At 37.7% G+C, this 26,097-nt stretch overlaps 1 protein-coding gene and 1 pseudogene across 1 annotated transcript in view; one reads left to right on the top strand and one right to left on the bottom strand.

The window, feature by feature from the left end:
* LOC144323156 (uncharacterized) overlaps positions 1-20,719 on the bottom strand; it is a 93,600-nt gene extending 72,881 nt beyond the window's left edge. The window contains exons 1-3 of the mRNA XM_077913239.1: positions 20,490-20,719; positions 19,936-20,432; positions 19,520-19,573 (exon numbers count right to left, since the gene is read on the bottom strand). Coding sequence (XP_077769365.1) covers positions 19,520-19,573; positions 19,936-20,432; positions 20,490-20,719 — 781 coding nt within the window. The remainder of the gene's footprint in view (positions 1-19,519; positions 19,574-19,935; positions 20,433-20,489) is intronic.
* An 826-nt stretch (positions 20,720-21,545) lies between these two features.
* LOC144323155 (60 kDa heat shock protein, mitochondrial pseudogene) lies at positions 21,546-24,699 on the top strand (annotated as a pseudogene).
* Positions 24,700-26,097: the final 1,398 nt, after the last annotated feature.

Genomic DNA, 26,097 nt, shown 5'->3' with positions numbered 1-26,097 from the left:
ATATTCTCACAATGCATACAATTTTCCTTCTAATAAAAAAATGCTAGTTTTAATAATTACTCTGAGTGTTGATTTATATCATGGGGTATATAACATAATAGATAATCTGTAACATACTTAATCATATAAGAGTTGACCAAATTTTACTCAGTAGTTAACACTTTAGCAAAAGTTGACATTTTTAAAGGTATATCACTTTCAAAGCCAAGAATAAAGAAGTGATAACGAAGAAAAACACTAATCTCTAACACAAAAAAAGTAGCATTTCTGGTATTATTATTATAGGGATCCTTGGGTGGCTCAGCGGGTTAGCGCCTGCCTTTGGCCCAGGGTGTGATCCTGGAGTCCTGGGATCGAGTCCCGCATAAGGCTCCCTGCATGGAGCCTGCTTCTCCCTCTGTCTGTGCCTCTGCCCCTCTCTGTGTCTCTCATGAATAAATAAAATCTTTAAAATAAGAAGATGGTAAATGTCAAGTTAAGTTTTTACCACAATATAATTTTTTTAAAACTACCATTATCACACATAGGAAATTTCACATTAATTCTCGAATAGTACCTACTATCAATCCATATTCGAATTGCTCCAATTTTCCTCACAAGTCATTTGTGGCTATTTTCTTTTCAGGACCAAGTGCCTGATTACAGATTGCCTTTTGTTATCCTGTTTCTTTAATCTCCTTTAACTGAGAAGAGTCCCCGGACACTTTTGTCTTTTAAGGAATTGACATTGTTCAAGATCCTAAACCAGTTTTCTTATGGATTGTGCATAACCCCAATTTACCTGATCGTTTTTTTTTTTCATGATTAGAGTCAGTTTAAAACTATTCTTAACAAAACTATATGGGTGGTATTACTTACTTCCTATTGCATCATACTGACAAATACCTAGTATCACTTTGACCCAGTTAAGGTGGTGCCTACCCACTGCAAAATGTTATTTTCTTTAAAAGTTTTTTTTTTTTTCTGCAAGTATACATGCACTAGCAACTACACGGCTGTTTGAAATTGAGACTCTACCCTCAATTTGTCTCATTAACAGGTATCTGCCCAGAGATATGGCTTTTTTTTTTTTTCATCCTTGGTTCAGAATGGTTTCTCACACTATTTTGTGGTAACATGTGTGGTCCAAGAAAGTTCACAATACCAACCTGTGAATACTCCTAATTGACTCAGATAAATAAATATTAGCTCTTTTCCTCAGAGAACAAAATTCCACTTTAGAGAACTACAGTTTACTATCAGTTTTTTTTATAGGTGAATTGATCTGAATCACCCCATTTTGGGACACCTGGGTGGCTCAGCAGTTGGGCATCTGCTTTTGGCTCAGGGCCTGATCCAGGTTCCCGGGATCGAGTCCTGCCATTGGGCTCCCTGCGCAGAGCCTGCTTCTCCCTCTGCCTGTGTCTCTGCATTTCTGTATCTCCCATGAATAAAGAAATAAAATCTGTAAAGAAAATTATTTTTAAAAAATCACCCCCATTTGAGCTTGACTGCATTTAGTAGTTTTCCCTCAGAGATTTTAATTTACAGATATCTACTAATTTTTTTTCTACTAATTTTTTAAAACCTATGCTTCTATTCTTTAATCTGGGGGAAGAGTTCCAAAAGGAAAAAGCAGAAATCACTCTACTTTAAAATCAGAAATGATTTTACAGGGACCTGGCTCCTGTAACTGACAGTCTCACTCCCTACATATTTAGACCCTATGTAGCTGTACCCGCAGGCACTGCTTGCAGTACGTGCTTACTCTTTATGAGCCCTCCTAGATCCTCTCATGGCTCTCTGTCTGATAGCAAAATGTCACTTCTGCTCAGATAGACCCTTTTGCTATCATCCTGTTCCCTACATGGTGCTAGCTTACCTCTATTGTGTACAGTGTTCCCAGAAATGTCCTAAGCACCAAACATCCTCATACCACCACATGCCACTTTAATTATCTTCACCTATATATGATCAACTTACAGTACAATGAGGTTTGTTCTAGATCAATGTCACAATTGAGAATTCAAATCAAGGCTTTCTCTTTATTAAGCATTTTCCTTTCATCTCAAGCGGCTAGTGTCTCATGATGTACATCCAGGCTCTATCAAGACTTGAATAAGCAACTCTCTCTTAAATCAAAGCAGAATTAATATGCTTCCCTGAACATAATGATTTGAGCTGAACTGAACTTTTCCCGACTGGTTGTTGCAAACAAAAGCAAAACCACTAATCTGAGTCTAAATGACTTTTTTTTTTTTAAGATTTAACAACAATAAAAAATAAAAGTATATCACAAAAATTCTTTATTAGTTTAGCTAAGCTGCTGGTTATAATTTATTCACAGCTGGGCATTTGACTGCATTGGCTAACTTGAGCAATTATGTTTCCATCACTGTTACAGGAATACCTCCCACTTGCACCTGACTTCTGGAACTCGGAACTCTTAAGCGTGCAAGCAGGAAAGGAATCAGTCTTATGCTTAGAGTCAGAATTCAGATGTCAATCCTAACACTACCACAGAACACCTGATTCTTTTCTCTTGTTCCTGTTTTTTCCCCCTTTACCAGGAAAAAAAAATAAACAAATTCTGGTGAACTGAGGATTATTTTTCTAAATTGTCATTGTTCATCACATACTTGCTGCACTGACTCCCTAATTACTGACAAATAGAAAGGACTAGGGTGCGGGTGTGTGAACATTTGTTAAAGAGGTAAAGTAGACTTTTTCAAGACCATCACAATAGATAGATATAGTGACAGCTGCAACGGGATTTGGCAGTGGCGGAAAGAGATTGGCTCAACCCCACATACGGCCTGGATAAGTAGAAATTTATAGCCATGGAGCAAGGTAGAGGTCATTGGATGGGAACTTACTAAGAGGTAACAAGATTAAGGGGAGATTTTGGCTAACCCCACCTAATGTGATCAGACGTGGCCTGAGGGAAGGGGGAAGACAAGGAACTTGATTAGATATTAAGGATGATCAGACATTGAGAATGGAGGGTTTTTGCTAAACTGACTTAGCAGGATTCTTGCTAGAACTGGAATTTACAAGAAAGTATAGAGATGAGCTGAGAAGGTTCAGGAATCTGACTAAAAGTGTGACCGAGCAAAGAATTTTTGTCCCCAGTGAAGCCAGGACTGGAAATAGTTGTGATTAGCTGTTTCTACATTTTTGGCAATGGAAACCGCATTAATGAAGCAATCTTGCTTTAAATCCAAGTAAGCAAAGAAAGTGCTGCAAAACAAGACTAGGTAATAGATGTTATTTATTTATCTAAATAAAAATCTTTTTAAAAACTTTCCATATCCATAATACAAGAAATATAAATTAATTTCCCTAAAATCAAAATAATAATCAAATGTGTTTTTCTGTGGGAAGAAAGACAGCAAATTTATTTGGTCTGCCATCTGTTTGTCTCATTTTACTGAATATTCTTCCTAGAAAGAAAGTAGATGGCCTGGTCTAATTTCTTTGTAAATATGTTGATAGCTTACTTCCTGATAAAAAGACTAATGACATTTGCTAGAAGACTCCCTATCTGTGAAATACTCTTAGCAAAATGTCTATAGTTTAATACTAATTTTGCTAAGAAGGAAGGAAGGGAGGGAGGGAGGGAAGGAGAGAGAGGGAAAAGAAATAGAAAAAAGAAAAAAGAAAAAGGAAATCCTAGATTAAATTGAATTTGATGCATGGCTTCCCCCAAAGTGTCTTGTTTGCTGTATGTAGAATATACAATAAAAATTCCTTTTTATGTCTAGAATGTGAAAAAGATTTTTTATCATTTATTAAATGTTTTTATGGAGATGATTACTTTTTCTGTTAATTTAAATAATGCCATTAAATGTTAAACTAAATTTGCATTTGGTATGTAAATTTCCTTTATTCAGGGTGCGTTGTCCTTTTGACTTATTTTTGAATTTTATTTGTTCATCTTATTTGGTAATATTGAGAATTTTATTTATTAAAGAAATTGACCTTTATTTTTTTAATATTTTTATTTTGTTTTGGCTTCAGAAACATTTGATGCCTTCATAAGATGAGTTAGGAAGAGGTTCTTTGTAAGTTTATTTTGACTAAGAGATTCATTTAAAATTGATGCTATTTATTAAATATTTCAAATAATTTATCACTGAATAGACTTTTCTTTGTAGGAAAGGTTTTATTTATATTTCATATTTCTTTAATACCTACAGGACACAGAGAGTTTTATTCCTTTTTGTTTTTATCATATTTTTAATAAATATGTCCATTAAATTTTTAATTTTAAGTTGTGCATATTATTTTTATATTTTAAAATACTGAAGTAGCAATATTTTTTTCATTCCCAGTATTGACAATTCTTATTCTTCTCTTTTATTTATTTATTAACAAATCCTTTTTTTTTTTTTTAAGATTTTATTTATTCATGAGAGACAGAGAGAGAGAGAGAGAGAGAGAGGCAGAGACACAGGCAGAGGGAGAAGCAGGCTCCATGCTGGGAGGCAGAACAGGGGACTCTATCCTGGGTCTCCAAGATCACACCCTAGGCTGAAGGTGGGGCTAAACCACTGAGCCACCTGGGCTGCCCTTCTTTTTTATTTTTAATAAGACCTCCTATCAGCCTAGCAATTTAATTTTCAAAAAACATAAGTTTTGGTTTGCTGAACTTCTCTTTGTACATCTTCTCTTATGATTTCTGATTTTCTCTTTATTTCCTTTCTTTTACTTAGGATTATACTTAATGTCCCTTTTCTCTGTTTTTTTTCCTGCTTATATTTATTTTATTTAATATCCTTTTTCTAGATTATCAAGAAAAGCTCTATTAGTTGTTTTTTTTTTCTTTAGCTTTTCTTCTTTTCTAATGTAAAGAATTAGGCTATAAATTACCCTCTGCAATTGTGAGGCTTTAGCTCCCTCACAATTGTTGTCCTATTTCCATTTTCCAGTTTGAAATATTCAAATTTCTTGTTTTATTTCTCATTTAACCTATGGGTTATTCAGAAATACATTGTTTGCTTGCATAATGGATTTTCCACTTACCTATTATTCAATTTTAGCTTAATCCCACTGTTGTTAACATAATTTTTTTTGGATATGACTTTGTATTTTGAAATTTGTGTCAGCTTGCTCTTATTGAGCAGTACATGATCCATTTTGGCAAGTGCTCCAAATGCATTTGAAAATACTTTCCATTGTGGAGGTATTAGAGGATGTGCTTGTTTGTTTTTCATGCTGTTCATATTTGAATATATATAGTCAACGTGGCCTATCATTTACTGAGAGGTTTCTTTAAAGTTTCCAAATATGACTGTGAATTTATTCATTTCTTCTTTATTTCTGTCAATTTTGCCTCATACATTTTAAACCTTGTTATTACATGTATACAAACTTAGTGTTACTGTATAGATGGATGTTTAACTTAACATTTTACTACCATGAGACGTCGTATGAGATGATTTTCTTTTTAAGATCAGCAGTGATTTTTGCCTGAAATTCTTACATGACGTTGACGTTACTAAATTAGCTTTATTATTTCTACTATGTGGATTATCTTTTCCTATTCTTTTATTTTTAACATTTCTGTTTCTAATAGTGAAGGCAGAGCCTGGATGGAATGTGACTTTTTCCCTTTGCATGTGTTCCCTAATTCTCAATCTTCTACATGTATATTTGTCTCGTGGTAAATAATACGGAAACATAACATTTACTTCATAATGTATTTGTAGAAGAAGGCAAAGAAATATTATTGACTGTATAACTATAAGAATTTACGGATATCACAGATCACTGCTCAAACTTAAAATTTCATAATATTGTCAGAAATTTAAGCACCCTTTCAAATAACACAAAGCTTAAGCTACACACTTTGCCATTTAGAGAATTTAAAATAGATAAAATGGTTTTTTAAGTCATGCTTGAGAAGGATTGCAAAGATGAACCGAGAAAAAAACATATGATTGAAGTAATATAAATTTGACAGTTCTATAGAGAAGTAGTGTAATTGAGCAGTTCAGAGAATATAAAAAGCTTTAAGATGGAATGTTTATAATTTAGATAACTTGAATATGAATGAAGTTGACAAGCACAACCTTTTACTAGTATCTCCTTTGATGCTAAGCACAGAACACTTTGCAGAAGCATGTACTAATTGACCTCACTACCTACAATATGATAATGCAATATTTTATTTGAAAAGCTGAAACGAGTCAGAAGGAGTGGTTTACTTTGTGAAAAAGAGTATGAAGAATGTGCCCTTCAACCTTTTTATCAATAAAGTAAAAAGTCTTTTTTGTCATCTCATTATGTCTCCAAATGACTTGACATTTAGCAGCTTAAAACGCAACTGGCACTAAACATTAAGCATTCATCAAAGAAAATTCAGATCAAATATTTATATTTCACACTCTAAAGAAAAAATTGTTAATAGCACTAAACCAGTGATCTCAATTACCAAAGGAAATACCGGATTGTTGGATATGGAATGTTGACAGGTCTACCTTTACAATCTTGTCCAGAATCCTTTCCCTCATCTGCTCTGTGCCCAGATGAGTTTTTGTTCTCCACGATGGAATTCTGACTGCATCTGACTCTTTGTTACTCAACTTCTCACACATGTGGGAAAAGAGACACAAACGTACACCAGAGAAATACTGCTCTGTTCCAAATACAGTTTTAAAAATATTTTTGTGTTCTTGGTTTTATGATAAACTGATTAAAATTTTGAACTTGTGAGCCTACTAGACCTGAATGAAAATCTTAGCTCAGCCATATAGAAGTTGAGTGAAATTGGAGATCTTATTAAAAATCAATGATTTTCTGTTTTCCCATGGGTAAATGGGAAAGATAATAGCTAATTTATGAATTGCTATACTGTGATGGTTACTTTTAAGTGTCAATTTGGTTATGTTATAGTCCAATAAATGTCATCAAACAATAATCTAGGGGTTGCGGTGGAGGTATTTTGCAGATGTGGTTAACATTTACAATCAGGTGACTTTAAATAAAGTAGACTATCCTTAATGATGTTGGTGGACCTCATCTAATCAGTCAAAAAGATTTAAAAGCAAAAACTGAGCTTTCCCAGTGAAGAAGAAATTCTGCCGAAGGCTGTAACAGAAATTCCTGCATGAGTTTCCACCCTGCCATCCTCTCTGCAGGTTTTGTATTCGCCAGACTTCACAACTGGGTAAGTCCTTTAAATAAATTTCACAATATATTATATTTTCCTAGTGGATAGGATATATTCCTCCATTTATATGGCTTTGCTCTTGGGATCCCTGGGTGGTACAGCTGTTTGGCACCTGCCTTTGGCCCAGGGCGCGATCCTGGAGACCCGGGATCGAATCCCACATTGGGCTCCCGGTGCATGGAGCCTGCTTCTCCTTCTGCCTATGTCTCTGCCTCTCTCTCTCTCTCTGTGACTATCATAAATTAATTAATTAATTAAAAAATATATATCGCTTTGCTCTTGACAGTATTTTATATTTTGTTTTAAAGAGCTATTAATAATTTGTATGAAGTCTATTCTTAAATGTTTGTTACTTTGAGTAATTTTAATAGTTGTTCATATATTGGTTTCTTGCTTCTGGTCAGTTTATTTTCATATTTTGGACCTTCATCTACCAAGCTTATAAAATCTTTTATTGAATCCTATATTTATTTAGCTATTCTAGATAAAAATAACAAATTTTGGTTAGAATGAAAGTTTTACTTCATTTCTAATATTTACATTTTTGTTCATTTTTCTTATTGTGCTGTCTAGTACCCCCAGTACAATAATAAAAGTGACTGTGAGACTACTGTCTAGTTTCTGATCACAAGAAGAAAACTTTCAACATCTCATTTCATCATCTACTATGATTTTGAATATAGTTTGTTATATGAAATATAATATCTTAACGTAACTTTCTTCTATTTTTAATTTGCTGAGAAATTTTAACAAAAATTGAGTTTGCATTTTAACTATCCTTGTTGTATCTTTATTGCCGTAATTGTGTATATTTCCTCATTCTGCTAATCTGGTGAGTTATGCTGATTGGTATCTAAGTGTGAAAACAAAATCACATTCCTAGAACAAAACCAACCTTGATGCAACGGTAATCCTTTTCAATTAGTCTTTAATTTGGTTTGTTAATATTTAAAATTTTTAATTCTATGTTCATCAGTTAGCCCGGGTTTCTTTTTAATATGTTTGTCTTTTCATTGTTAAAATTAGGCTGGTCTCATAGAGTTTTACCCTAAAAAAAGTATATGAAAAGGTTTATGTAGGATTGGCCTTCATTTTTTTCCTTATATGCTTAGTAGAATTCATTAATGACATTTCCTAGGCCTAAATCTTACTTAGTGGGATTGAAAATATATATATTATATATTTAATCCCTTTATTGTTTATAGAACTATCTAGATTTTTTAGTCTTTATATTTAAGATTATATAATTGCAATTTCCTCAAACTTATCTATTTAATCCATAAATTTATTTACATCCTTTTAAAATGACATTTAATAATGTTCCTTTTCCATTTCTGGTATTAGTTGTTCTCTTACTTCCTTGACGCAATAATTCACCAGAGATTTATCAGTTTTACTAGAATTTCCCCAAAAAACTCTTACAATTTGACTTTTATTATATTTTCTTCATGAATTTCTATTTCTTCTCTTACCTCTTCCTCCTTTATTTGCATTGAATTTGCTTCTCTTCTATATTCTCTAGATACAGTCTGTCCCATATGAGTACTTTCTCCCTTCCTCTTTCTTTCTCTCTTTTCATGGTCATTTTCTCCTCCGTTGTAGGAAATAGGCCATTAAATCCATCCATTGAGTTTTTAAGTTTGGTTATTATATATTTCAGCTGTGAAGTTCTTGGTTTTCTGCCACCAGTTTTTAAAAATATTATATTTCTAAAATACTATAGTTATTTTATATATGAGTCTTTTGACTCATTATCTAGAACTACTATAAATCTATTTTTATATTCTGTAACTTGCTTTTGTTCATGTTGTTCCTTTCCCCTTCTGGGTGGTTATTTTTTTAACAGAGCACCAAATGTCTGTGAAAATTGAAGCAGTAACTTGAGGTACAATACATCATATTAATCTGTGAGGCATTTTGTCTTTGCTTTCACCATGTACTGGGGGGCACATTCAGCCTGCAATCACTTAACCCAATTTCAGGAATTGAGATTTGAGCAAATGGGTTCACCAGGGTTCCCTCTTATGTTCTCAACACCAATTTCTAGTGCCTTAGCCAAACAACCAAGTTAAAACTTTAACTCAGCTTCTTAATCTACTTACTTTCCTGAAAAATCATGACTTCAAAACAGGTCAAAGGGGCATGAATTGCTAGTCTCATCTCGCTGGACTTCCATCCTGTCCAGATCTGGCCTTTATTTATTTCTCCACTCTCTTATTAGGTATCTAGTATCTTCAAGCTTATGTGTCATACACTTTTTTTAGTCAATGGTTGACTCTCATTGGTCTACCAGTATCCAAAGACCATATACTCCCTTTGACTCCCTGAAGAGATCTTTAATTACCTGAGAACATGACTTTTGGATAAAAATGGGTGCATAATTTGGTATTCCATTTAACTATGAATCAGTCTTTGAAACATGTTCTTCACATGGCTATCAGACCATTCAGTTTCTCCCCTGATTATCTACCTATGGCAATGCCTTTTCCTCTGTCTTTGATAGATTCTATTTCCTTAACATTTCAATTCCCCAGACCTCTGCCTCTTAACTTCTCTTTTTTTTTTCACCTTTACTGACCACTTACTTGATGAGCTCATTCATATGCCTTTATGTGCTATTTTTATGTATATTTTTGCACATTTCAAATTTATACCTTCAGTCAGAACTCCCTTCTGATTGTTCTGCTCAGAATTACCTACTAGGTATTTCCAAATTTATTCAATTTCCTGACAGAAACTCAACATGCCCTAACTAAACTATTGCTCTTCTCCATATTTCAATCTGCTTTTTCAACAACTCTTCCCTTCTCAGCTATAACAAAACCCTACCAACATGCTCAAATCCAATCTTCTCTTACAGCTACACATACTGTTTCAGTACATTCTTCTGCCTCTGTTTTAGAAAAATAAAACGTCCAGTCCTTTTCTCACCATTTCTACCACTATTTGTCTGTTGTAAACCACCATCATTCTTAATCTGGATTAATGAATTAGAAGGTTTCAATGCTCAGAGCAACAGTGTAATCCTGTCAAAACATAAATCAGATCACATAACTTCTTAAAATACTCCAAAGAACTTCCTCTGGCACTTTAGGGTCAATGTGAAAGTCTTTTCAATCATTTAACTCCCTGATATATTTCACATGCTACTTTTCTTCTTTTTCCAAAGTCCAAAGTTCCCTTTAGTGCATCAAATATTTAAATAATTGCTCACTGAAAAACAATAATAAATGAATGAAATTCATAAAGATTAGATAAAATGATGCCTACTAAACATGATAAAATTCCTAGCATGCAATGGATAATCAATTGTTGTAGTCTTGTTACCTATTTTTTTTAAAGATTTTTTAAAAGTTTTTATTTATTTGAAATAGTGAGCAATAGAAAGCATGAGCTGGGGAGGGAAAGGCAGAGGGAGGAGACACAGACTCCCCATAGAGCAGGAAGCCCAACTCAGGGCTTTATCCCAGGACCCTGAGATCATGACCTGAGCCCAAGGCAGACACTTAACCGACTCAGCCACCTAGGTACCCCTTTTTAAGATTTTTAAGTAAACTCTACACTCAATGTGGGGCTCAAACTCACAACCCTAAGATCAAGAGTCACATGCTCCAATGACTGAGCCAGCCAGGCGCTCCTGTTATTAACCTATTTTTAATTATATTTTTAATAGCATATTTAGGCCATGTAAGTACACTCTATTTTAAGAATATATGTCTCCAAATCCTTGAATCTGCCTTACCAAGTGCCTTATCTTGAGTGACTCTACACAATATTGATTAACTTTCTAAAACTGTAAGATTTTTATAGTCTTTTTTACCTTAGTTTCCAGCAAAGAAAATACTTCCTTGTGATTTATAAAATAACCGCTTAAAATTGTTAAGATTCTTCAGTGAGTCTATTCTGTCCTATTTCAACATCCCTATTAAAAACTAGTAGAGAGACTGTTATTGTAGAATTTGTGATTTCTATTTAACCACCATTTTGTATCCATCTGTAAATATTAAAAGACAGTTATTCATTGATTTGTCCTTATACAAAGTCCATTACCTGATCATGTTTTGACCCTTAAAGAGGTTTTCTCCAAAGATGAACACGAGATGCCCATTACAATTATCTCAGCAATATAACAAATTACTACCTCTGTGAACTTTCAGTCATTGACAATGAATGGCCTTCCAGGTTTTACTGCCCTTACAAGATTTTACAAGATTATCTTGGACACGTGTGTCGAAAGAAATGACTAAAGAGATTTCAGGTTATATTTTATCAAATGTTAGATTATTGTGTCATTGGTAATATAAAAACAGATAAAGTACTTTTTTTAAGGTTTATTTATTTATTTTAGAAAGAGAGAGTGTGTGTGAAACAGAGAGTCAGAGGGAGAGGGAGTGAAAGTCCCAAATGGACTATGCACAAGACAGAGATCCTGAGATCAGCACCCTGATATCGGGACCTGAGCCAAAACCAAGAGAATCTATTTCTCTTGTAACTTTGGAAACTTTCAGAGCTTTTCCCAGTTCTGAGCCTTTTAACAAGACAACATTGAGTTATTCTGTATTTTCCCTAATCTCTCTTAGAATATGTAGACATGGATGCTACTATTTGTACTGCTTCCAGTTTTTTGACACAAAAGTAATCGTATTCTTGAAGATAAGGTGAAAATTGAACCTGACTATATTTCTACTTTTCTTCAAATTGGCATATTCCACAGGAGGGGGTATGAAAGAATCGTAGCCTACCATTTTTTATGTGTTTAATATTTCTTCGCCCATTCATTTAACCAACCTTTTTAAGGAGCCACTAGATCCTGTAGACTCCAGGGTAAATCACATTGTTCTTGTCTTTAATGCCCCCTGCAGTCTAATGGAGCAACTGCCACTGCTATTCTATGACTGCTTCTTCCACGAGTTATTCCAGACACAGTTCTAAATTCCTCACATATATAATTGAATGTTTTATTTCATGACATTTATTTGTAACAACAATTATGCTAGTTACGGAGACTGTCCTATAACAGGTGAAATACAATAAAGTATAGTAAGTGCTACTCTCAATTGCTGTTTTTCTATTGTTTCCAACATAAAGGAATCACAATGCATTGATAAAATGGATAATCCTACATAAAAATGCCCTATTGCATATATTTTAGGAATCATTTGGTAAAGGAGAAAAGTGAAAAACAAAATATTAGTGTTTTAAAATAATTTATTTCCTACACTAAAGAAAGATGCAAAAAAGCAACTTAGTTCCAAGGGAAATAATACAAGAGCAGCAGAAATTATTTTTGTTTTTTTTCTATTTATTTATCTCCAGTAAAGTTAAACAGCAACCCATCCCTCTACTCACCTCACCTAACACTTATTTTATCTATTGATTTCTATAAATCTTTTGTGATAGTTATTATTATTTCAAAAAGTGACAAACGAAAATAAAGTTTTGAGAGGTTGTGTGTCTCATCTAATGTTACTTAGTAAGTAACTGAATAAGAACATATATTTAGAAAGTCTAGCTCAAGATCCTGTGTGCTTAACATTAGACTATCTTAGACTCAAATCATCAGATTCATCAATTTTACCTACATGTAGACTTTGGTTAGAAAATTCAGAGAAACAGGTTTTTCTATCCTGAATGATCAGAACAGGTAAACAATACCTGAGACTATTAGACACATGTAATCACATCAACAGTGAAAAAACTACTGTGCTATATGGTACCTACAAGATCCCAAAAAAGGAAAGGTCAGGCAGTAAAAATAGACAGTGGCCTTTGGAACTAAACAACCTGGCCTTTGAATTCTCTCTGCTATTTGCAAACTGTGTGACCTTAGCCAAACCATTCGACCTCTCTGTGCATGTTTATCTTTAAAACATAGGCAATAATAGTATAAGTACCTCATGATATGATTGGCTCAGGTAATGATCTTGGGGTCCAGGGATCGAGCCCCACATCAGGCTCCCTGTTTAGTGGGGAGTCTATTTCTCCCTCTGTGCCTCCCTCTGCTAGTGCACACACACGCTCACTCTCTCCCTCTCAAATAAAATCTTTTAAAAAATGGAAAAACAATATAAGCTTCACACAATATACTTTAAATTTAGTCATTTATTTGTTATTAAAAAATGCTTGGGTTGTGGTCCCTAAGTTGCACTGTGTCCTTAATAAGAGAGCCCAGATAGATTCTATTTGGTCATAGTAACAAAAATGGTTGTGCTTCTCATTAATATCTTAATCTGTTTTTAAAAAAATAATGTTTTTAAATGGTATGGATATTGATAAACGTGTGATAATAGTGGGTGATTACTTTTTAGTGTCAACTGCGAGGAAACTCAGAGCCAAAGTTTCTACTCCTCTCTCAGAGGTTACTTTTTTTCTTAGGGTAACACTACCTGCTACAATATTTCATTTCTAATTTTCATGTCCCTACTCATTATTTCTATCTTTTTTCAATTTTAAATAGTGTTGTATTGCTGTTTCCAAGTTTTGCAGATAATAAATGTTATGCATTACAAAAAGCATCAGCTAACAGTTACAGATAACTTTCTCTGAAACAGACACAATGATAAATGCCATATGTATATTAACATATTCAAATACATCAATTAATCACCGTAACCTTTGAATTACATTGTATTATTATTAAGATAAAACAAGAGACTTGCTCTTTTGGGAGTTTAAAACTGTCAAATGATGCCTTTTTTTTTTAATAGATGTAGTGTTTAGAAAATCAGGTTGCCAGCAAATAAAATTTTTTTTAATCCTTCCTTTCCAATATGTATTTTTTCCTTTCTTTCTTTCCTTTTTTTTTTTAACGTATCACACTAAAACCTTCAGTAAAATGTTGAATAGAAATGGTTAAACATCCATCCATGCCTCATCCTCCCTTTTTTATCTTAAGATTTTTTTTTTTAATTCATGAGAGACACACAGAGAGAGGCAGAATCACAGGCAGAGGGAGAAGCAGGGTCCCAGAGGGGAGCCCCATGTAGGACTGGATCATGCCCTGAGCCAAAGGCAGACGCTCAACCGCTGAGCCACCCAGGCATCCCCATGCTTCATTCTCAATGTCAAGAAGACATGCAGTCTTTTACCATTGAGTCTGATGTTTAGCTGTGGGTTTTACAGATATCCTTTATCAGGTTGAGAGTTTTTATCCTGAAAAAAGGTTAAGTTTTGCCAAATGCTGCTTATCTTTCTACTAAGGCAATTACAATGTTTTTCTTCTTTAGTCTGTAGCTACAGTGAATTACACTGATTTTTAATATTGAATTGATTATTGTATTACAGGATAATCCCCACTTGTCATGATGTATTAATCTTTAAATATATTACTGGATTTGATATGCTTTTGGTTAAGAACTTTTGTGTTTAGGTCTAGGAGATTTTATCCTTACACAGTCTGCCTTGTAATGTCTTCATTTAGTTAGGGTTTCAGAGTAATACTAGTCTCATAAAATGCATTGCAGAGTATTCCTTCCTCCTCAGTTTTCTAAAAGTATCCATGTAATATTGTTATTATTTAACAATTACTTGGTATAATCATTCATGAAACCATCTAAGGGTAAAGTTCTTTTTATAGAAAGTTTTATTTTTGCTGTGAAAGCAATTTCTTCAATACATACATGGCTACTCCTCTATCTCATTTTTTCTTGAGCTTTGATAATTTCTGTCCTTAAAGGAATTTTCCCACTGACTACTCAGTTTATATCTTGATTATAGCAATGGTTTCTTACTTATATACATATTTAGAAAAAATCATCAAATTGTACCTTTTATATGCATGTAGTTTATTGTAAATCACCTATACCGCAATAAAGCTATAAAAGAAGAGCCTTGGGCAGCCCGGGTGGCTCAGTGATTTAGCGCCGCCTTTGGCCCAGGGCCTGATCCTGGAGACCTGGGATCGAGTCCTACTCGGGCTCCCTGCATGGAGCCTGCTTCTCCCTCTGCCTGTGTCTCTCCCTTTCTCTGTGTTTCTCATAAATAAATAAAATCTTTAAAAAATAAAAGAATAGCCAACCATAATAATTTCATGCTATTCGACCTATTATCATCTCCATTTCACAGAAAAAGAAACAAAAATACTGGAATATAAAACAATTTCTCTAAAGTCAAAAAGCTAGTAAGTTATAGGGATAGGATTTGACTGTATAGAATGTCTGCAGAGCCTGAACGCTTATGTACTATTTTATATGGCCTCTTTATGTATTTGTTTTTTAAATTACATTCCCCAGCCACCCTTCTCCCTTTATGTTTTTTTTATATTTTACTTGCTATCATTCAAGATAAACATATTTATATTTAATCAATTATTCAATTTTACTTTCTACTAATGGGTCCTATTGAAACCATACCACATTATTTTCATCTACCGAAGGTACATTATAGATCAAATTAATTTTTTAGTTTACTTAAGGACATAAATTCCTAAATAAGCTCACAAATCAACATATGTACCTATGTAGCAAAATCTGATTGTTATTTACAGGTAATGTATCTGAGAGGAAATTGTCCTCAGATTGGGAAGTACCTATTACCACATACATTTTCTCATATAGATTGTTTATATATCATAATAGGAGAGAATCCTCAGTCCTCTCATGTACTTCTCTAAGGGTTAAGGCCTATTCCCAGCGTAATAATTATCCCACTTTATTATAATTAGTGATGTATTGGACAATTTCTTTTACTGATTAGACAAAAAGTCCTTTAAAAAAAGGGTTGTTATATTGACACTTGTTTAACCAGAGCAAGAACATTAAAAAGGTTCGGTAACAATCTGTACAATTAATTAACGTAAAGATGCATGTTTTGGAGAGAAGCCTTATAGACCAAGAGCAAATGTTACTAAGTCAAGTCAATATCCTGATCCACTTGGATAACAAGAACTATGAAAAACTGAGCTGAACTTGAGTAGATGAAAAGACCAGGTTAGGTAGCATGATGCAGCTACATACTGGAAAAACATCTGTCCAGTCTCTCAAGTGCAAAAAAAAAAAAAAAAAAAAAAAAATCATTTCAAAGAACAATTTTGTGCTGAGTTCACTGTGCCAAACATATATACATTCTACACAGTGCTCCTAGAAAATGTAACCTTAAAGTACACAGGATTTTGTATTGAAGCAATAATTTGAAGGTTCCCACATATATTAAGAGCACAACTTTTACATAAAAATGTCATATTGCATACACGACATTTCAATTTTTTCCTTAATATAAAACAATTGATTAGAGAAATGATTAGGGTTTTCTACTTTGAAATTCCTCAGACGAATAGAGGCCCATATATCATAAGGTTTACAAATCTTAAATGATAGCATCACATGAAAAGAATTAAAAATCTTAAAAATTTACTTAGTTTTATTCAAAGCAAAAGTATTATTCCTTGAGGTATAGGAATTCCTGTTATTATTAATAATCTGCAACTATTATCACCATCTTACTTAATTATCCTTTCCTTTAAATCAACTTAATCTTATTTTCCTTTCGTTTTGTCTTTTTTCTTAATTAATATCCAAATACCTACTGGGATACAAATAGCCCCAAAATACTCTGCTTGTGAAACTCCCAAATTATTAAATGTAATTTTAATTATGATTAACTAGCATGGGTAAAATATTCATGACAATGGGAATAATCCAATTACACCTAAAAAACTGTTTGACTCAGGTATTTGCCTGTCACATGCATTTATTTCTAAAGCATCAAATATTCCTAAGTAATTCTAGCAATTTTCTGTGAACCTGACAGAAATAAGAAACTCCAAGTACCATGTCTCTAATCTGCTACTTGTCTTCTATCTCTGGGTGAGTTTTAATCATTTGCAATTAATGTAATTGTGCGTTTACTATAAGTGTGCATAAAGAACCATGAACACAATGTTCTATTTGAAGGTGAGAGGAAAAAAAATCACCTCTTGGAAATTTTCAAAGAAACTATTTAAGGACTATTTCCACAATTATTAGACTCCTAAGTCTGATGCAGATAGAAAATGGGCTGACTGGGGAGAAAGTTTTATTGATAAGAACTCTTTGGTAAGAGCTCTTCCAATCTGTGAGCATTACAGAGAGTAGTAGAGTCTGATGCCTCTTCACTTCAAACTCAGAGGGATGGTTGAAATGATGCATTTTTGGCATTCATCAGGACACGGCTTAGGCCAGCATTTCATCTAAACCACATTCAGCCGCACAACAGTGTGTGTATAGCCCAGAGGTTCTCACCACCCCTTCCCCAGGTTTGGCTAATTTGCAGAGCGACTCACAGAACTCAGAGAAAACATTTTGCTTACTAGATCACCAATTTATTATAAAAGAATACACCTCCGGAATACCCGGATGGAAGAGATTCATAGGACAATGTATGCGATAAGGGGCATAGAGCCTCCCTGCCCTCTGGGAGCACCATCCCCCAAGCATCTCCAGGTGTTTACCAATCCGGCGATCTAAACCTCATCATTTCGGATTTTTTTTTATAGAGGCCTTGTTACTTAGACATGATCAACCACTGACCACCATCAACTGAATCAAACTCCAGGCCCTCTACCCCTCAGGGACTGAAAGTTCCAACCCTCTAATCACATGGCTGGGTCCCCTGGCAATCTTAGGGTTCCCCTTTAGTATTAACTCAGTAACATAAACTCAGATGTGGTTGAAAGAGGTTATGAATATTAAGACAGTTTTATTGCTCTTAGCACTTAAGAAATCCCTATGGCTTTAGGAGCCGTATGCTAAAAATGGGAACAAAGACCAAATATATATTTCTTACCATGTAAGTCACATTATTCCGATGTGTGTCTATTAAAGGATGGAGAAATTCCAGCAGTAAAGGAACTGACTGGGATGAAGGCAGATATCTAAAGATTGGGATAAACTGCACTCGCATAGGTCAAAGAAATTGTAGACAAAGGAGTATACAGGGAATCTTTGAGTGTCTGGAGGAAAGACTACTTAATACAGTCAGCTTTAATATCAGGTCCAGGGAGTGAGAACTAGCTTCCAGGGGGATATTTTTTCCTGCTTTTTTCCTAATTCTCTCCACAAAAACTGGGTAATAAGATTAGACATTGGGGGGCGGGGCACCTGGGGGGCTCAGTTGGTCACGAGTCTGCCTTTAGCTTAGGTTATGATCTCAGGGTCCTGGGACCCAGCACTGGGCTCCCTGCTCAACGTGGAGCCTGCTTCTCCCTCTTCCTCTGCCCCTTCCCCTACTTGTACACTCTTGCTCTAATACATTCTTTAAAATATTTAAAAATTAAAAAAAAAGAGAGAGAGAGAGAACAGAAGGAGGAAAAGGAGACGCACAGCGGGGAGAAAAAGACGATGGAGCCTTGGCCCTCATTCCAAGTAAGGCTTCTATTGACAACAGGCTTGAGAAAGTTGAGAGGAGGTTAAACCCATTAAGATGGGTTCGAGTTCGCACTGATAATTTGTGCTCCAAGTGCCCATTTCTTAACTGAGATGATAGTTGTTAAGTTTTAGGAGAGGCATTGTTTGGGTACTCAAGGAAACAGACGCCAAAATTTTATCTATTGGGGCAAACTTTTTATGAAGAAAAAGCATTAGAGCCAGAGAGGGCTCGGGGAGCCTCCAGACTTGGCAGCAAGGCCACAACCGGGGGGGGGGAGGGGGTCCCAGCCTGCAGCACATCTCTAGGAGGGCGTTCTCCAGGCAGATGGAAAAATCTCTGAGCCCAAGTTGCTCATATGGGGCGTTAGGATAGGATCCCTGCTGGGAGCAGCCCGTGGGGGTCAGCGATGGATTCAAGGGGCCACAGCTGGCGGCTGCCAGAGAATTGAGCCCTTGGCCACAGTCAGAGATCTCAGGGACGCAGATTCACAGCCACCGAAGTCCTGCGCTGGTCTGAATTTTCACAGGAGCAACGGGCGGTGACTGCGACCGAGCAGGTGTTAAAGGAGCCGAGGGAGGCAGAGAGGGGTTTAGCGGCATCAGGGGCACCCGCCCTGCACGCACCTGCAGCCCCGCCCCCGCCCCCGCCGGCAGCATCTCTTTTAGCAGGAGACCCCGCCACGGGGCACCACGTGGCGCCCATCTACCCCCCCCCCCAGCAGGAGGGCCGGTCCCTCGGTTCACCTGCGAACACCACCGGCCGCGCACGTGCTCCCGGACCCCGGACCGCAGGGCGCAGTGACCCGGGCTCGGCTCCGGACTGAGTCGCTGCTTGGTGCGTCCCTGCAGCCGCGGCCACGCCCAGGGCTCCCGAGGCGCGGGGCGGGGCACACGGTCCAGCCCCCCCGCCCCCGGGACAGCGGGCCCGACCCCCCGACCCCCCCACGACCCCCAACCCCCGGGACAGCGGGCCCCGCCCCCGCCCATCCCCCCTCCTCCCCATCCCCCCTCCTCCTCCACTGACCTGATGTCGCGCCTCGAGCTTCCAGCCTCCTTGTGGTTCCGAGTCGGAAAGAACCTTTGAACGACGAAAACCGAAAAGGCTTTTTAATTCTAACTGCTGTTTCCAGACTTTTATTTTGTTTAAGTCACGAATGCCACTTTCTCGCAGTTGAATGGATCTTCTGAGCCTAAAGCCGGGGCCGGGGGCCGTGGAGGGAGCGCAAGGCCCCCAGGAGGGCGGCGCGGGGGGAGCCCGGGGGGGAGGGGGCGAGGGAGGGCAGAGGAAGCCGGGTGGTGAGGTCAGGGGGGCGGGGGAGAGGTCACGGGGCCGGGAGAAGGGCAGGCGACGAGGAAGAGATCACGGGCAGGGGAGGTCAGGGGCTGGGGGGCCGGGGGGCCGGGGGGCCGGGGGCGGGCAGGGGCTTCCGAGGCACCGACCTGGGGGCGCAAGGTGACAGGTGCGCGTGCAAAGCTGCAGCGGCCCCTGCGCCGCCCCAGCTGCCGTCCGCGGAGCCGGGGCCCCCAGCAGCTGCGAAGGGTCTAGAATGCGCCCCCTAGGGCCGCTAGAGCCTGTTCCTGGAGCCTTTTCCTGGAGGCGCAGCTGCAGGGCCTCTTCCGCTTGGGGCCCAGCGCGGCAGCAGCCCGCAGCAGCCCGCAGCAGGGCGGGGTGGTTCCTCCGCCTTTTTCGTTTTGCTGCCTTCAAGACGTCGTAGGCCGCGCTCGGTGCTGGGGCTGGGGGGCCGCGGCCTGCACTGGCTCTGATCCTCCCCCTTCCCCGCGCAGGACAAAGCAGAGCCCTTCTCCGCAGCAGGGGATGCCGGTGGGAGGCGGGGGCCCGGCTGCGGGGGCGGCCTCGGGCCTGCACGTGCCCCCTGGGAAGGGAGATTGGCGTCGCGTGATGAAGGATTGGAGTCCGCGGGCAGCTTTCCTCCACCCTGAAAGGGGCAGGGAGGCGTCAGAGGGGCCGCCCGCGCCGCTCCTGGCTGCGGAGCCTGGGGGCAGAGGCCGAGAGGAGCGCGGTCGCCACTGGGCCTCCCGGGTCCTTTGAGGCGGCCGCGCCGGGGCGAGGGATGGGACGGAGCCCGCGGCCGGGTCGCAGCTGAGGTGGGAGTGGGCTACTGCGGGGTGCTGGAAGTTGCAGTGCTTCTGTTTTAAGGGTTTTCTTTCTTTGTGCAGTTGGGGTTGGGGAAAGGTGGGTGGGGGCAGCCTGGCTTCCCAGCATCACATGGTATCAAAGTCGTGACTCTAGAGGAAGTTGGCAGCCAAGTTCCAAAACCCCCCAAGCCCCCTCCCGCCCCCTCGCAGAAAGTCCTGGATCACCAGGTTCTCTGAGAGGCCCAGGGCCTTCAACCTCCTTATAAATTCTTTCTACTGTGGCTTCGCCTAGACGTAGTTTATGTGCAGCGCCTCCTTCCCCGTCCACCTACCCCACCCTCCACATTTGACAGGTCTGCTGGCTCCCCAGGGGTCCCATTCAGCATCTGGATGAGCTGCTCCGGTTGTTGGCTAATTTGCTGCAAAAGCTGAGAGTTTTTGTGGCCCACACTTGAAAGAAGAGATGGGCACGGATTTTAATTTTTTTAATTTTTATTTATTTATGATAGTCAGAGAGAGAGAGAGAGAGGCAGAGACACAGGCAGAGGGAGAAGCAGGCTCCATGCAGGGAGCCCGACGTGGGATTCGATCCCGGGTCTCTAGGATCGCGCCCTGGGCCAAAGGCAGGCGCCAAACCGCTGCGCCACCCAGGGATCCCTCTTCATCTCTTTAGATCAAATTATTTATTTTTTTTAATTTTTATTTATTTATGATAGTCACAGAGAGAGAGAGAGAGAGAGAGAGAGGCAGAGACACAGGCAGAGGGAGAAGCAGGCTCCATGCACCGGGAGCCCGACGTGGGATTCGATCCCGGGTCTCCAGGATCGCGCCCTGGGCCAAAGGCAGGCGCCAAACCGCTGCGCCACCCAGGGATCCCTGGGCACGGATTTTAACTCCCTACCGACATTCCACAGCAAAACCAACTTCATGGGGTGAGAGGGTATAAATGAGCAATGAGCATTTCCCAGGCAAGTATTTTGTTTGTTTGCTCACTTACGCTGGCAGGTACAGGATGACCTTTAATGGGTGATATTTTATTCATACATTGTTACCTATATTCTAACCAAACTTTTATGTGGGAGGCATGGATCTGACCACAGGGGAGGCCGCAGTGAACAAACAAAAACAAACACTCCTGTCTTCCTCTTATGCTTACATATGATTTGGGAAAAAGAAACAAATTTAAATTATGGAAGGACTACTTTCATTTTTATGTATGAATTATATAATTTATACAAAAAATTATATAATTTATACATATACATATATACACATACATTAACACATGTTAAATACACTTTGGACTTTAGGAAACAGGCTTTAATGTCATTGGTTAGATCGATATTAAAAAAAAATACACGGGCAGCCAGGGTGGCTCAGCAGTTTAGCACCCCCTTCTGCCCAGGGCTGATCCTGGAGACCCAGGATCGAGTCCCACGTCGGGCTCCCTGCATGGAGCCTGCTTCTCCCTCTGCCTGTGTCTCTGCCTCTCTCTCTCTCTCTCTGTCTCATAAATAAAATCTTTTAAAAAATACACATTTACACAATAATTAACTAGGAAACTAGGTTTTACTATAACACAAGATAAGGCCATTTTAAAACTTTTGTTTGAAAACACTGCATGCTTTTCTGCCATGGAAAAAGCTTATTAAAGCAAAACTAATTATTAGTAACAACATATTGTTTGAAATAAAATACAGGGGCTCCTTAAGGTTGTTGAACAAGGACACAAGCAGTAGTCCGAGTTAAGGTCAGAGGATCTCTTGATTAATGAATTTAATGAATATTATGTAAGTGAGTTTATAGCTTAAGTTTTTAGTGCACAGAAGGCTCATCACTCTATTTTTTAAATTAAGTCCCTTTCAATTCAGTTCTCAGAAACTGAGGGTAGATAAAGAACTGACTTCTTCATGGGTCAGGGATAATGCCTAGTGTATAACTTGCACATTTTATTTGTAATCTTCATCAGTTCTTAATTTGCAACTATAAATATTGACCCTTTACTCAACAGAAAATTGTGTTCAAATATATCTTAGGGCATGAAATAATGTTTCTAATATAAATATGAGATGAATTTTAGTCATCTTTCCTCTTTTTTTTTTTTTTGCCTTCTCTTTAAGTGTGTTCAAATTTAAATTAGGATACCTCAGGATTAAGTGAATAACAAGGTTAAAAAAATACAGTTTTCCTTTTTTTTCAGACCCTCAAAGGGTCTCAGTGGCTGCCCACACACCACAGAAGGACTTTGATTATCCACAGACCTTTGCCAAATAAGGCCAGTATCCAAGGCGCTAGCTCCTCCTCTCACTGGGGCATGTACTAAAGATATAAAATCTCGTACAGATTCCCGACTCTTAATGCTTCAGAGCATATACCTCTTATGCCATGCTTTAGCCATATTATGGGCCTAAGGGAAAAACAGCCATTATTGAACAGAGCTGTGGTCCCAAAATAACAAAACATGGTGTGACTGTGGCAAAATCCATTGACTTAAAGGATGAATACAAAATTATTGGTGCTGAACTTGTTCGAGATGTTGCCAATAACACAGATGAAGAATCTGAGGATGGGACCACGACTGCTACTATTGCTGGCACACTCTATTGCCAAGGAAAGATTTGGGAAGATTAGCAAAGATGCCAATCCGGTGGAAATCAGAAGAGGTGTGATGTTATCTCTTGATGTTGTAATTGCTGAACTTAAGAAGCAGTCTAAACCTGTGAGAACCCCTGAAGAAACTGCTCAGGTTGCAATGATTCCTGCAAATGGAGACAAAGGAATTGGCAACATCCGTTCTGTTGCAATGAAGAAGGCCAGAACAAAGGGTGTTATCGGAGCAAAGGATATAAAAATACTAAATGAGGAGTTAGAGATTATTGAAGACATGAAGTTTGATTTATATTTCTCCATACTTTATTAATACATCAGAAGGTTAGAAATGTGATTTGGGGGCACCTGGGTGGCTCAGTTAGTTAAGCGTCGGCCTTCAGCCCACATTGGGCTCCCTGCTCTGTAGGGAACCTGCTTCTCACTCCCCCTCTGCCTCCTGCTCCCCCTGCTTGGGCTCTCTTTCTGTCAAATAAATAAAATCTTAAAAAAAAAAAGTATGAATTCCAAGACACCTATTTTCTATTGAATGAAAAGAAAATTTCTAGTGGCGAGTACATTGCATCTGCTTCTGAAATTGTCAATGCTTACCTTAAGCCTTTGGTCATAATCACTGAAGATATTGTGGGGAAGGTCTAAGTACATTAGTTTTGAATAGGTTAAAAGATGGTCTTTAGGTTGTAGTGGTCAAAGCACTTGGTTTTGGTGACAATAGAACCAGATTAAAGACATGGCTATTGCTACTAGTAGTACCATGTCTGGAGAAGAAAGATTAAATCTTGAAGATGTTCAGCCTCATGACTGAGAAAAAAATGGAGAAGTCATTTTGACCAAAGATGATGCTATGCTCTTGAAAAGGTGAGAAGGCTCAAGTTGAAAACTGTATTCAATAAATCATCACTGTGCTCGCTTCGGCAGCACATATATCAATAAATCATCACTTAGATATCACAACTATTAAATATGAAAAAAAACTAAAGGATCAACTGGAAAAACTCTCAGAAGGAGTAGCTATGCCTAATTTGGTGGGACAAATGGTGTTGAAATGATTAAAAAGAAAGAGATGTTCTCAATGCTATGAGCTGCTCTTGAAGAAAGCATACTTCTGGGATGACTTTGTGCTCTGCACCAGTGCATTCATTGCAGCCTTGGACTTAATAACCCGCACTAATGAAGATCAAAAATCTACATAGAAATTATTAAAAGATCACTCAAAATCCCTGAAATACCCATTCCTAAGAATGTAGGTACTGAAGGATCATTGATAATTGAGAAAGTTATGCAAAATTCCTCAGAAATTAGTTATGACACTCTATTTGGAGATTATGTGAATATGATGGAAAAAGGAATCATGGATCCAACTACGGTTGGAAGAACTATTTTATTGGATGCTGTTGGAGTGGCCACTCTATAGCAGGAACTGCAGTCACAGAAATTCTCAAAAAAGAGAAAGACCCTGGAATAGGTGCAATAGGTGGAACAGCAGATGGCGTGTTCTAATTCCTAGAATAGTACTTTACCATTATTAATGAACTATGAAGGGAAGCTCAAGGCCGTGTTCCTCATCAATAACTTCAGAGAGGTTAATTGAAGGAAATGACTAAAGAAAAGACTGGCTGATGTTTAAGAAAATCACTATAATGTTAAATTACTGGTTTCAATTGACAGTAAATAATGATTTGCTGCTGTCATTGTCCATGCTGACAAATTATTTTACATTTTTTATTTATTTTTTATTTTACATTTTTTAATAAAAAAAATCTGTACATTCCTATTAACTAAGTACAAGAGCCATGTTCCAATGTACTGCTTTCAACTTAAATCACTGAGTCATTTTTACTACTTTTAACTATTCTGTTAGAATCAGGATTTTAATACCTGCCATCACCAGATGAGAAGTTAAGAAATGGCCTTTCTGTGAAGACTACCAATAATTGTGTACAAAGCAGAGAAATATTCAATTATGTGACAAGACTCTGGTAATAAAAATTTGTTTCGAGTTTAAATAAATTTCATTTGATTTGTAAAGAAATCGTATTCAATTTTTGGCATAACCATAAATATTTCCACAATAAATGTGAATTTTATTAGTAAATGGAATAATATTTCTGCTGATTAAAATGTGGATAGCGTGGAAATGCAATATATTTTGGTAGGTTAAAAAACTGGGAAACTACTTCTGTGTATGGTAACTGATTCTAGCAATTAATATGCCTCTCAGATTGATTACTAATGTAAAAAGATTAAAACCTTTTCATTATATTTAGAAAAAAAATTTCATGCAGAAATAGAGAAGGCATATATGTACAACCCTCAATACAATCAACCTGCATATACTAAAAATGTTAGACTCTAAAATTTTAATACTTTTAACACTTTAAGGCTGTTTAATTTCTATTATGCCAGTGGAAAAATTAAAACATAGCATATCAGTGTTAGAAGAATTCAACTATTGAAGCATCAGAAGTCCTGCCACAATTCTTTTTATTCATTTTCATTCATTTTTACTATATTAACAATTTTTCTACCATAACTATTTAGAAAGCATAGTATCAAGGAAAACAGTGCTCCAGAACTGAAGAAGACATAATTCTTACCTTCCAGTTTGAAAATGTAGAAAAGGCAAACAAAAAAAGTTTAATAATAGTTTCCTAAATGTCATATCTGAGAATATAAGGAAGGGAAAGATTGAACCTTACTGAAGGTGAGGACATAGATTACTCTGGTCCCTTTTGGTGAAAGTGTCAGAAGTCCAACTCAAATAATTTTAAGAAAAAAAAAAAAAAAAGAACTTTTGGCTCATATAACTGCAAAGATAAAATATCAGACTAAATAGATTTTAGATAAGGATGGATCTAGAAACATAAAAGAAACAAGACTATCTCAGATCAGATTCCT

The sequence above is a fragment of the Canis aureus genome, chromosome 11 (genome assembly GCF_053574225.1).
Source record: "Canis aureus isolate CA01 chromosome 11, VMU_Caureus_v.1.0, whole genome shotgun sequence".
Classification (NCBI taxonomy): Eukaryota; Metazoa; Chordata; class Mammalia; order Carnivora; family Canidae; genus Canis; species Canis aureus.
This window is presented reverse-complemented; position numbering and strand designations above follow the sequence as displayed.